At 47.5% G+C, this 14,142-nt stretch overlaps 1 protein-coding gene across 4 annotated transcripts in view; it reads right to left on the bottom strand.

Annotated features, from left to right (window-relative positions):
* The window catches only part of GRIA1 (glutamate ionotropic receptor AMPA type subunit 1), a 131,333-nt gene extending 117,873 nt beyond the window's left edge, over nt 1-13,460 (bottom strand). For all 4 annotated transcript variants that reach the window (XM_072872127.1, XM_072872128.1, XM_072872129.1 and 1 more), the window contains exons 1-2: nt 13,379-13,460; nt 11,087-11,224 (exon numbers count right to left, since the gene is read on the bottom strand). In XM_072872127.1, the coding sequence (XP_072728228.1) occupies nt 11,087-11,224; nt 13,379-13,460 (220 nt within the window). The remainder of the gene's footprint in view (nt 1-11,086; nt 11,225-13,378) is intronic.
* Between the last annotated feature and the right edge of the window lie 682 nt (nt 13,461-14,142).

Below are 14,142 nucleotides of genomic sequence, written 5' to 3'. Positions count from 1 at the left end.
AACCTGAATGCACATGGCTATCACACTCCTCTGAGATTGCTGTCAAATGGCAATCAGAATCCAGGACCAGAGCAGGGTGGGATTCAGGGTCTCCCTAGGATTTTCAGGCATGTTTTGGGTCTGATTTGGCTCAGCTGCTAAAGGATGCTACTTTAGAAATTACTTTTTTGGGGGCCAAACAGCATTTATTTTTTTAAAAAAAAGCTCACAAGATTATTCCAGTGCCACGCTGGGCTTAGCTGTGCTCTTCCCATTAGAGCTAGTGAGGATTGCTCAGTCAAATCCCTGGGTGCTATTTTGAAAATGCTACAGTTAGCATCCAAAGGCATTCCTCCCATGATGATACCAACTCTATGATCCCCCGGAGCCTACTCCTAGGGAAAGGCAGTATGAGCCAGGAGCATATCACCAGAAAAGAGGGAAAAAGAGATCTGCTTAAAGTAAAGACAGCAAAAGCAAATCCAGGCATCGTTATTAGAGCACTGCAAACACTACTGCCACCAGCGAGCCCATGAAAAGTGAGAAACAGAAGAGGCTAAGAGGATGAGAGCACGTCTCATGACAATGGCAGGTCCCTGCCCTTGAGGGGCCACTGCAGTACTGTACCAAAATACAGAAGGTGAATCTGAGCAGAGCAGTTTCTACGCCATGAACATATGTTTCCTTTACTTCTTAGCAATACATCAGAATAGCACAACCGCGAACTGCCTGTTTGCAATGTGATGCCCGCTTTTATGAAAGCCTTTACAGGCTGCTCCCAGGCAGAGAGCAGCAAAATGTTTGGTACCGCTGAGGTATCACCTTCAGCAGAGTATTGAGGAATTAGCAGAAACACATAATACTGCAGACGCTTTGGGCAGGATTCATCTCACCTACCTCTCAAGGTCTCACGGTAAGCTGTCTAAGCCAAGTTTGTCACCTTGGCTTCCCGCATCAACAAGGGAAACCTCTGGAGGGTGGTTCCTCCTGTACTAAGAAGGGGGTCTAAAACAGTTCAAAAGGATTGCTCACTGGAGAGCTCTCTGATGATTACAGAGGTAACCTTGATGAATAGCTTAGATGAGGGCAACTAATCCTTAGCCAGAAAAGTCAGAGGGGACAAATTCCCTTCATGCTTTAAAGACTTAGGACATGCTGCTTAAGGACACTGCTAAGACATGTAAGCAGTGACATGGCACGAGGACCCTGGGTCAGGCTTGGGCTTGGTTCTTCCCCTCTCTTCCTCTGTCCCTCCTGTGGACATCTGGCAAAGCAGAACTGACCTGATAAGCATGCAATTCTGTTGCTTTACAAGTAACCTCTGCAGAGGAAGGAAAAGTTCAATTAGGGGACAATGCATCCAGCATTTGTACTGAGGGCACTTGTAAGGACTTCACTTGAGAACAAGTTTTGATGGGCTAAAGCTTCCCAAGCAAAGAAGAGAAGTTTGGGAATGGTATCTTAACTGACAGCTGCTATCTGAGATGCTGTGTGTTGGTTTTCCCACTTCAGCGTGACTGTTAAGCCTCACTAAAACTGTGACAATGCTTGAATGAGAGTTTTCTCTTTGACAGAGCAAGCCTGTACCCCAAACTAGTGCTAGTTACTCCAGAACAAGAGGTGATATGGGCTTTTTGGGGAAGGGCTCATCTCTGAAGGTGTGTGGTTGCTCTGGGAGCAAGGGTGGAAATGCAGGAGCTATCTCGCCTCCTACCTGGGGACTGCTCAGTGAACTCACCGCCCCTTAATTATTAGCACGTAAACATGGGCATGTCTGCGAACACGAAGGGGTGGTTTTCTAGTCTGTGAGTGACTGCAAATGGGCGATCTCCTGCAAGCCCTGGGACCGCGTGGGGCTCTGTGGGTTCAGGAGAGGTGCTGGTATCTGCTCCCCCCTAGGTCTCTGCTGAGTCTGGCACACAAGGCTGCTAAGGTGGAGGATGTTATGATATAGATGACTCAATGTTAGAAATCTGCCTAACTTCATCCACACATTTCTTGTGGGTTCCCAAACAAGTGATGACTCTTAACGCCTGTCAGCCTAGGCTAATCCAGGTCCCAGCCTCCAGTGAGGCTCCGCTCTCCCCAAAACCTCTCCCTTTGCTGTCCCCACAGGAGAGGACCATGGGGACTCCCAGATTACCATCCCCACACCTCAAAGCTGCAGATAGTGGGTTTTGGTTGGCATAGCCATAACGAGCTGAGCAAGAAAAGACCCCAGAACCAGGACAGGCTGGAAGACTGAATTAATTCTGATTAAATCTGTGAAACACACGCAGCTCTGCCTTTGCTCAGGACGAACTAGGGACAGCTGCTGTGCCTGACTTTTTCTGGGACAGTGAACTGGAAACGGCATCACTGCATGGGCTGCGCCGCAGCTCGCCTCCTCGTCCTTGCCTGCAACAACAACGTCCCCTCGGCCCCTTCCCCCACTGCAGCCGTATGTGGTTTGGCTTTCTATTACTTCCTTTGGTAGTTCATTAAAGACGTTAATCACCTTCCGCACAAAGAAATTTCTCCTGAACTCCCTGCAGGCCAGGCCTCTTTCTCAGCTGCAGCTCCACTGGCTGCTTCAGCCCTTTGCAGACACAGTGCTGGCGGCCCAGACCTGCCCCCATTTCCCCACTGATCTGGGTCCCTGCTAGACACCGATCGGGTGGTCACCCCCAAGACTCCCCTGCCACATGTGCTCTGACAAGAGCCTCCTTTCCAGCTAACCTTCACCCCACCATGGGGTTAGCAAATCTCAGCATTTGTTGTCTCCCTTTTCCCTGACCAAACGGTCCCATCTCAGGACCAACACATGGCCACCCACTCACGTGCATCATGCAATAAGCCATATATAAATGGCACGTGCTCATCGTGCAATAAGGATGCAAGGTGTCCTGCTGCACAAGGCTGCGGGGAAGGCACGGTGGCATGTTGGGACTGTCGCAGCAGAAAGAGGGCCGCAGGCTGTGTTAAACACGCTGGCAGTTTGCAATAACCACCCCATGCAGGGGATTCCCTGCCCTAAGCACCAAGGTTTAGCTCTGCGGCAGTTGCAGCAAGGAAGAGAGAGGCCAGGAGTGAGCTGAGCCTCGGTGCTGGCCAGATGGGAGACACCAGCAGGCTCCAGCTCATATTTGGGCAGAAGGAGACAGAGCCCTCAGAAAGCAAAACTTCCCCTAGCTTAGCTAAGGGCTGGAAAGAGAAACAAGGGACAACTCCAGCTATGGAATGCCCACAGTCCCTCTAGAGCTGCTGCCTGTCTGCTATCCCATGACGGGTCTCCAAGTGCTGCTCCTGACCCAGCGTTTCTCCATCCTCCATCCCTGCGTGCTCTCTGTTGGACTTCACTCGCCCATGCTTTCCCCACGAGCTCCCATGCTTGCTGGTAATTTTTTCTGCTTTCACCTGCCAGTATAGGAACACTGTCCTCTTTCTCACAGATGGTGCTGAATGGGGTGTGGGTGCTGTGTGGAAGGAAAGCTAACAAGGCTCGGGGCACTCAGGGGATGTTGGCAGGCCAGCGGGAGAAAAACCACATCTGAATCAGTGTAGTCACTGATGTCTTCTGCTCGTTGAAGCTTACCGCTAGCAAAGATCAAAGCAAAATGTTTGGGAGAGTGGGGAGGTGAGAAATAGCCCTCCCTTTCATGTGAGATCCTTCCACGCTGCATCCAGATTACCTACAGCAGCTTCTGTATCTTTCCTCCGACCCTCCAGCCCTCAACCTTTCATCTCCCTCCCACTTCATCTCTATTAGCATAGTTACAAGACCACGCTTATTAAATCAAAGCCAGAACTCCTATAGCATATAGAGAGATGCAGACACATATGCTATATCCACACAAGAATCCTGCCATCAGTTGTACGTTACATCTCAATCTTAGACATCAGTTGTTTTCTTTTGCACTCCTCCACTCTGTCAAAAACAAATAAAATCAAAGAATGAAAAGACCCTCTTGAAGAAGCCAAGATATGGCAATTTGTAGCTGTGACTCGCCTCTTCATTGCCTCTGACTGCTCCTTCCCTCAAGGGATCAATCAGTCCTACGACGCATAAGCACATCTCCTCCTGAACTGCAACCCTGGACGAGGGCTGGCAAGGGTGTGGTTTGCAGAGAATAGGGAAAATAACTGATATGCATTAATAAAAAGAATAACACTGCTGGTGTGTTTTTTTTCTTTTGTGTTGTGGTGTGATTTTTTTTTTTTTTTTTTTTTTAAAAGAATGCCCCAGAGGGAACAAGTGGGTCTGGCTGCTAAAGGGCAGCATGAGAAAATCAACTAGAGACTCGTTACTGTGTAAGCTAATGAGCGATCAGTTCAGCAGGTGAGCAGAGAACAGTTTCTGCCAGATAGCATGCTGTTATTATTGTAATCATTTGGTATTATTTTGAAATGTTTTTTTTTCTAGGATCATGGTGGATTGCTAATGGCTCGGTTCATCCCTTCTTCTGCATCTTGCCTAATACCTGGCTTACTCAGGAGTCCATGTAACCTCCCAAAGGACATCCCATGCTCTACCAGACGGCACTTTTCACTGGGAAAAACATTACCCTGTTTCTGTTCTACACAACTAAAGGCAGAGAAGTAAAAACCCATCTCTCTTTAAAGGAATGCAATTGAAATAAATACATCTTTGTCTTCAGACTTGCATTAATACCGCACCCCGGAGAATTTGGATCTGCAGAATATTAAAGTCTCCCTGACTTATTGCCTCTTTAAGGAGCATGTTGGTTTTGTGTTTGCTCTGAACTCCATGTGTTACTGAAGCTAACTGGGACTGTTTCCATTTCTACTGGCAGAGAGGTGTTGCCTTTGGGGCCCTAACCCTATTAAGGGAAATGTAAACGTTTATATATCTAAAATTCCCACTAGAGTTTTGGAAAGGAACAGTGTGCTTCCCCACGCTGCCTTCCTTGCAGCCACATGAAGATTTCCACTCTCACCTTGCTAATATGCCAAAAAATAAAGCCTGTGTGTTTCTGGCTTAGTGGGATCCCTATTCACATGAAAAAGCTTTATTTTTAGAGAAGAAAGAATAAGCTGTGAGTGAAAACTGTGACTGTCACACAATGGACAGGTCTGGCCTCTGCTGCTCACTGTTTCTCAAATCCCTTCTCTGCCTGCTGCAGAGCCCAAATTTTACTTCTTCACTCTCTTTTTTGCTTGTCACCAATGAGTATTTGGGATCCTTTCCAAATAAGCAGATAGATTTGCAGGTGTGAAATTCCCTTTATTCGTCCTCTGATTTTTCCTAATTGCGTCATATCAGCTTTTCTCCCTAGGCACCATTCCCTCAGCCCAGGATAAAAAATTAAATACATAAAAACAGTTATGAAAAGAATAAGTGCCCCCATGCCCTTAGGAGAGAAATGGACACACAGGACTGGGGGAAACCCGTTCCTGATGCCTGACGTGCGCTACCAGCCTCTCGGCAGGGCTGCCTTCGCCAAATGACAGTGGAGCCCCATCAATGTCCCCGCTGATGATATTGGCCCACCTTCACCCAAGGCTCTACATGCTGAGATCCATGAAGGCAGACAGACAGCCCGCCCTGTCCTGGCAGCCGTAGCTGAGGAAATGGCTCGGCACTTGTCTTTTAAATGCTTTTCCTTCTTGGGGAAAGCATATGGGACAAGCTCCCACCTTCTTCAGCAGTGGCTGCGACTGCTGAGCACCCATTGCCCACCCCAGATCCCCTGCAGAGACCTTGGACACAGGAGGCCGGTGTCACCCCCAGGACCAGCTCTCTTCTCTTTGGCAGGATTTCACCCATCAGCACCCTACTTAGGGCTGGACCTGACTCTGTAAGGTGCTGGCATCTCACTAAACAAACATGTAATTACTAGAAAGCCACAGCCCATCCCTGCCAGAAACTGAGCATCCTTAACCTCAATTTGATCGAACATGAATTGATGCTCTGTGATTCATCTGCCTGCATCACATCTTTCCCTATTACAAAATGTAAGGAGATGTATTTCCTTGTAGTACCTATGTTGTATTAATCAGGCTGCATCTGATCATTACACCCATGTCTCTGTTGGCTTAACTCACATTAAATAGTCATAGCTAGCATCCTGAGCTCTGCGGGGAAAAAAAGAAATCCCAAAGCATTTACATGAGATTTCTGACACTGCGAAAATAAATACAAGTCTACCAACACCGCAACAATTACATACTATTATAGGGCTGGGCTTATTTAGATTGTGGAAGTTTAATTATAAAAATTGCACTTTAATTGATTGTTGCTGGAATAATTACAGTAACACCTTTCCAAGAAATGGCGACCATCCTGTTTGTCAACAAAGAAGCTTCCTTTAAATTCAACACACAATAATTGTTTAATTAAGCCAAATTTAGATCCTCGTTTGAGAACATTCAAATGTTTGCCTATTCCTTCCTGTCTCTGAGAGATAATTTAAGACATAAAAAGCAATCTCCAGAGACGCTCTATCTATATACGTAAGTATCCAAGAAGAAGAAGAAAAAGAAATACTTCATTTTATAGCTGATCTGGATCTAAGCTTGCTGCTATTGATAAGAACATAAACACAGAGTGAGTGATCGCTACAAATCCCTCTCTAATTGGTGCTGGGAGGCCTTCATAAAATATGAACAGACTCCAGACTACATGTTCATTTTCTAATATGCAGAACAGATTCAACTGTTGATACTCTAGCAGCACCCACAGCCCGTACTCAGCATGAGGACCCCACAGTAACTGTAGCTGTGCATACATGGAAGGAGAGGGATAAATAATTCATTGTTTTTCAGCCTTTTTACAAGTTTTTTTGCAGCTGTCATGTGCAGACCTCCGTGTTCAGGTGTGCAGGTCCTGAATGTCCCTTCTCAGTAGCCCAGCACCTAAGCACACACACAAGCTGATCGCTGCCCCAGCTAAGCTATAGGGCTCAGTGCTGAACAGAGGTTTTTTTAGTCGCTGGTCATCCCTGCAAAGTGGCCTGAGATTTACCAAGCTAGTGACTCACCTTCTGCGAACACCACTCAACAGGGCATGTCCCCCAGGTCACTGCCAGGGGAATCTGTTGCTGAGCCATCGTCTTCCCCAGGCAGCGAGAGCAACCACCACCGCCTGCCTGATGCTGCTGGGCTCACCTGGGGATTCCGGCCAGAGGCCGAAAGCAGGAGTCTCTGCACCACAAATTAAATACAGCTAAGGAGCTGCGGCTGAAGCAACTCATATCCCCCGAGGAGCTGGGCTACGCACAGGGTGGCGATGCGCATTATGTGTGCACGAATGGAGGCTGAGACAAAGAATAAGAGAAAACTATTCCCAGCACTGGTTGTCTCAAGCAAGCAGCCTCTCATCCCTTTGCTGCCAAAAGAACATGGTGCTCGTGCCCACTGCGGACCTCCCAGGCATAGGAATTTAAAGCTCTCTCCAAAGCTTCAGCCCTCCTGTGCCCTTGCATCTGGCACAGAGCACCCCTCTTCCTGCACCTCTCAGCTCTGACCTGCAGCATGCCCTGCCATGTTAGGTCCGCCCTGAGTGCAGTCAGCCACAGCAAAACCCATCAAGGCAGAGTTTGTTAGCAACCGTGTTGAGGCTGTAAAGCTCTTTTCCAAACATGGCTGAAGACAGAACCTGTGAACACGTCTTTAAAGCTGACTGGAAGGGTTTTGCTCTGCAATGTCACTAGGCAAACCTTTCAGCTACACCACACCATCATTTTACCCTTTATAGTCACCTGGCACTGCTATATACTTCTGCTGAAGGAAGGACTCTAAATTCACCTTCCCCCTAAAAAATTGCCTTGGGCTTCAAACAAACAGCACAAAAATATAAAGTCTCCTAAGTTTTAGTTAAGAACCCTCAAAGAGGCAGGTGTGTATTTTCATACTGGTAAGCCACACCATGCACCCAGCTGCAAACCCAGAGCCTGTTCATTACCATCTATTCTGTGGGATGGAGTGAATTCAGGAAGATATTTCAGTTATTGAAATGTGCCCATGTTTCAGTGATGCAACAACATTAGCATCAACCACACACATGAAATACGAGGTTACCGCACATGGTATCTACTACCTATTTTTGCTTTCTTAATGATTACGGTTTGCTTAAAATCATAAGCTACTGATGTTTTATGCATAGGAACCACAGGACCCGTAGGTGGACACTGCCCCACAGAGAGGTATTCACAATCACTGTGTAAAGATAAAAAGTCCACAACTGGAAGCATCAGAAATACGAAAGTTATTGCTGGGCTGTCACAGCGACAGCCCAGCAACAACAGCAGCCTCCTGATATTTTACAGATTTATCACTTTCATGGATATTATTGTTACCAATTTACGATCATCACTAGCACATCATTAACGGCTCCCTATCACTGTCACCTGTGCACAAATGGGTGCATCTCATACTGTAAATTCACCCACTGTCACACCAAAGCTTGCTCATCCTAACTGGTAAACAGATATGTGTCAGGCAGAGATAGAGTGTCACAGTTGATGCTGAGATATATTTTGCATACGATCTCCTTAGACAGCGTGCTGTCATTTTGCTGCAGTTCATCCTGCCACTTCAGCATCGCCCCACAAGCTGCCCAACAAGGTTTTTTTGCTTCTGCTGTCACCACTGATTCTTAATATATATTCTGTATTTTGAATGGTGCTGCTTCAGGCACTTGCCATAAGGACTACATTTAGCACACGAGGCTGGATCCTAGCAAGAGGACTTGCCATGGGGCTGGGACCTACTAGTCTTCCTCAGATGTCCTGCTGGAGACCCTGATAGGTGGAGACCCTCTGGGTGCTGGAGAACCTGGACCCAGCACCACGTTTACAGGATCCAAACACCCTTGACTTAACCCTCAGAGAAACAGGTAATACCAATGACAAGGAAACACTGTGTTCTCTATCTCCATGGGAACAAAACCTGGTACTTTTAACTGGTAGCATGGCCAGTCTTTTCTCAGAAGATAAGGACCACTGCGTGGGCAGGGTTTTTATTCTCTGTAAATAAACAGATCTTTCTGCTGATATCTAGTCTTGGCAACCGGGAAGGGAATTTGCTGGAAGATGAGGAAGGAGCTAATTCCTAGCAAAAGTTTCACTCCAGCCCTAGAGTACTAAAACCAGGTCTCCCAACAGTCTGGGGTTTTTTGGGTTGGGTTTTTTTTTTCTCCAGGGCACATGGAATAACACCTTCTTTTATGCTTACAAAACAAATGCTGCCTTCCATAGTCTGGAAGAACTTAGGAAGTTTTTAATTATAAGAAAAGAAAAATGAGGACAAGTGAAGTTGGACAGTGCGGAGTGCTCTGCTGGTCTGATCTAGGACAATGTGCCCTACATAGAGCTCAAATATAACATCCTTTGGGAGGCTGTCTTGCTTCCATTCAGCTTTTGTGAGACCACCCCCGCCTACGTGGTACTAATGACAGATTTCTGAAGCATAACTAGTATCATGGTCTTGCTATCAGCATTAATGCTGTAAACAAAATCATTAGTGGCAGGCGTAGAGAGGGAGGGAAAACTATGTGCAGATGGAGAATTTATTCTAGTGATATTCTTGCAGTTTCTGCTTTCTTCCTGCTATCAGCACTGAAATAGCTCATCCCCAGCCACAGTCAGCAACTCTACCCCAGGTGGGTGACGCTTTCCCGTGATAGATACAAGGTCTGTCTGTCTTCTTCTATTTGCCTAGATTTCCTGCCAAGGAAGTGCCATTGGATTGAGCTGAAATAGTTGCTCTTCCTTGATGGAAACCATGTAGTTGGCAAACAGAGGGATATTAATAAAGGCAGAAAATCTTTAGATGTGTCATTAGACACTCCAGTGAAAGTGTGGCCAAATTATTACTTCTCTCTCCTATATCATACTGGCCAGGAAATTCCTGCAATCTCATATTTGCAAACCCTCCAACAGAAAAAAAATCACAACTTTTTTTTTTTTTTCTTCAAAGAGCCTTATTAATTCTCCTCCTGTACATTCCTGGGTTCTTTTTGCAGGAAAGCATTTTTCCCTTCTTTGTATTTCTTAGCAGAGAGAACAGCTTGTGTCCACCTCTACCCCACTCTCCACATGACTAAACTGCAGAGAGGATATTTCAGTGAATCAAAGGGATACTACGGACATGAGCCAACAACAATCCAACAGGCTCTGCAAAGGGAAGCGTTCCTCCAGTCCCTCCTGACAGTCCTCACACACACACACACAGGCTCAGAGACTGAAAGCAGTGTCTGACACGAGGATGAACCGAGAAATTCTTTGTGCATCGCATCCCGGCGGTGCGAGCCCCTTGAGCACAGCACCACACTGCTCGCTCCAAGGGAAGCAAATGCTGCAACAGCCCCTAATGCAACCACAGGGCTGTGTTATGGTTTTTTATTTTCCTCTGGTTCCCTCCTGGTCATATTTGTTGCTGCTAATCTTGGCATTACCTGGCAAGTCAGTTTTTTCTTTTCCCAACTATATCTTACAAGAACAGCACAGCTAATGTGCTTTAGCAGGGTGCTGATACACCCTAGGATGGACTCTGCAGTACAAATTCAGTCTTTAACACTTGTTGTTAGAGCCAATGATTTTGCTGGTTCTTGAAATTAGAACTCTCTTACCTCTCTCTCATTATTAGGCATGCCCCTTATTGCGGATCTGGACTCCACTAGCACCAAGCTGCTGTTTTCTGCTAGGTCTTTCTTAAATTACAAGGACAGATGGCTAAACTGGGGCTGAAGAAGTTGTTCACACTGAACAGAGACTTCTGTGCACCCCATGGGTGGAAAGGGGTGTCTTTGTTGTACATCACGGCTATAGCAAATATAGGAATGAAACCTCAACATAATGAGTCTGGCAGAGGTTAGAGAAACAAAGGGGAATGAATTGTTGGGGGTTTTATACCGCTTTGGAAGCAATGTAAGAGAAAATGCAAGACATGCTGAATAACTGCAGCACTGCCTCATCCCTATGTCTTCGGACAAACCAAAATGATTCAGAAATCCCTTGCCCGTGTGTTTGGGATTTCTTGCAGGGACCCTAAAGGCGAGTTGCACATTTGGAGCAAGATGTCCCATATTTCAGACACAAAAAACCCCCAGTCAGGAATAAAAAAAAAAAAAAAGGTAAGAGAAAGCACGGCAAATGCTGCTACTTACAGGTGTATGTCATTTCAAAGCTGTCGCTAATGTTCACAATGTCGATCTGGGGAAGGAGCTTAGGGGGTTCCGTAAGCTGAGACAACGCAAACCTAAAAGCCGCATGTTCCTGGGACTGTTGATTAGGAAATAACCCCCCTAGGGAGAAAAACAGAACAACAAGAAGAAAGGTCTTAAGCACACCCGTATTAGCAACCTCTTCGGTCCAAAATATTGCTGCGAGCAGAAGCTACAGCTCCCCAGCCCAGGGAGTGCCTCTACACTCGGAAACCCTCCAGCACGCAAGACCCAGGGGGTTTCGTGCCCGCTGCGGACAGGCTGGGAGCAGAAAAACTTTCCAGACCACGCATTATGTAACGCCTGGATCACATATAGGAGCCCTGATGCATCCCTGGGCCCGGCAGCCTGCGAGGTCGGGATGAACCACAGGGTTTGGCTTGACATCCTCACACCCCATAACTTTAAGGAAGAGAAATGGAAGCGCTGTCAGTGTTACCCTTATAAAGGAGGAATGAGAGTTGTCCTTCCCTCCTCCCTTCACTAGTAATTAGGTTCAGTTTAAACCCTGCTGACTAAGAGGAGGGAGTTGCTCCAGAAGGGGTGCAGGGGCTCCCCCACACTATATGACTCCGGGGTACGGGGCAGGCTGGCTGAGCCTGGCCTCACAGGCGCAGCGCTGGGTGGATGGGGACAGGGCTGCGAGAGCCAGAGTGACGTGGGACCCATGGCCAAACAACTGCTGCTACTGTAAGTTTGCTGCATGGAAACCCCCTAAATTTAACAGGTGACAGTGGCCAAACTCAAAGAGCACAAGAAGTCAAAAGCTTGACCCTCAAAGGGATCGATCTGAGCAGAAGCAGAGACAAGCCCAGAACCACAGGATAATATAAACAGGATAGGAACTGGGACCAGGCTGGACCCAGGCTCAGAGCCTTTCTCTCCTCATGGACCTGGAACAAAGTGCTGCGATAACCCAGCCCTAGGAAAAGTTTCCTGCTGCTCCCCCAGCAGGAAACTTGTCTTGCGGCAGATCCCTTCACAGCCTCCAGAAAGATGCTATTAAATTCAGACTGTCTTGTAATCTATATACATTTAAAGGGAGCACTGTTATTGGCATTTTACAAGTAGGGAAACAAAGCACTTAGCAACAAGGTAGAATTAAAATAAAGAAGCAGAAAATATCAGTGCCCACCCTCCAGGGCAGATGGCTTGGGGAAGAAACAAATGTGCAAGGACCTGCTCTCAACGGCACTTTGCATATCTTTAGTAAAGAGGGCATCTCCTCGTTGTGTGGAAAGGGCTATTTGTGCATGAATATCCCCCCCTCCCCCCTTCTTCCCACTCCCCAGCCTAATCATGGGCGTCAGAGGAATAAGATGCTAGTAGCCGAGTTCAGCTATTATATGTGTTTGTTGAAAGGGAAAAAATCTGGGATGTTGCACAAATTTGGGGTAAAGGGGAGGAAGGAAAGGAGGGAGACAGGGATGCAACATCAACAGCAATAAAAGCACCGATTGTGCAGCTGGACTCAGGCAGGAGTTGCCTGAACTTGGTGGATTAGCAATTGATTGGCATTGTAAAGAGAAGGGAGGCGGGAAAGAAAACCGGCATGCAAGGGAAGAGAATTTGGGGCTAGGTTACAAACCATCATCGATAAAGATCAATGGGAGGGGGGTAATAAGAAACCTGGGGAGGGAGGGAGAGGAGCACTGAGAAGTTACAGGAAGGGAGAAAGGAATCAAACAGGCACTGCTGGTGCGCAGGGGAAGCAAGTAGCAAGAAATGAAAAGAGACTTCAATGCAAAATCTTCCTCCAATAGCTCTGCCCTTATTCTTTAGCAACAACAACAGAGAGCGCCTGTTTGTTACCTCTCGTCCCAGTTACCTACAGATGACAGCATCCTCACAAAAATATATAATGCAACCGCTGATTTTGCAAATACAGCAACGCACAATGGCAGCCCAGGCATTTCTCAGAGCAAGAAACAGATGTTTTTTTCGTGCTTCCTCCATTTCAGAGGCACTTTTCTCCCTCTGTGTTGGTGTGTGTGTGCAGGCATTTATTCCCAATCTTCCCCTCCCCCAAAGCCAAATTGATACATCTCTGCTCTTGCAAAGCTGGTACCAACACACAAATCCATCCCTCGCGGTTCACCCCCTCGCCCTCCCTCACACACACACACGCATTTTGCCTTTGCAAGCAAATGAACGGGTCAGTTTTCCCCCACCGCCCCCTCTCCAACCACTTGCCGGGAAACGTCGTTCCCAAACGGCCCCGAGCTCTGCACTCACCTATCTGGATATTGTTGGGGAAATTGGCCCCTAACACCGCCCCTAGGAAACTGGTGCAGAAGAAGGCAAAAATGTGCTGCATATTCCCTTTTGCATTGGCGAAAAAGAAGCCCAGTTCCAAGCATAGATTTGATTTTTCCCCCGCTCTGCTCTCTTTAGCTGCCTCTCTCGCCTCCCCTCCGCTGCGCCTTCAGGGTTGCGCGTCTCCCTCGCTCGGAATCCAGCGCTGAGACTGCTGCTTAACACCGCCTGGCAGCAGGATTAACTGAGCCCCGTGAGAAAGAAAGAGAGCCCGCTCCTCATCCACATCCCTCCCCCGCCACACACAACACACACACGCACATGCACAAACCGGGCGCTTCCACCCAGCTCATTCGCCTTCTCCCAGTTGGAGCTCAACAGCTGGGTACCGCATCCCCCCCTCGCCCCGGCTTATTCCCCCCGGGGGTCCTGGCTGGAGTCCCTAAGGGTAATTCCCACCTACCCCTAAATTCCTGGCTTTCCCCCTCAACTTCTCTTGGCAGGAGCCAGGAGGAACCTGCAAATCAGTAGGTGGCAAACTCCTCTAGAGAAAGGGCTTAAACTGCTCTGCCTCTGATCCATCGCTTCCCAACCTGGGCTCTCACCCCTGGCTCCAGGAGTTGAACAGATCAGCCTCTACAGCCCGGCTCATTAGGATAACAAAGAGGGTCGTATCCTGCAAACGTGCCTTGGAAGGAAGGATTTCAGAGCAACAGACAACAGAGATCCCGACGGAGGAAAAA

The sequence above is a fragment of the Ciconia boyciana genome, chromosome 9, assembly GCF_034638445.1.
Source record: "Ciconia boyciana chromosome 9, ASM3463844v1, whole genome shotgun sequence".
NCBI classification, from domain to species: Eukaryota; Metazoa; Chordata; class Aves; order Ciconiiformes; family Ciconiidae; genus Ciconia; species Ciconia boyciana.
The sequence above is the reverse complement of the archived record's forward strand: the minus strand, read 5'-3'. Positions and strand labels throughout refer to the sequence as shown.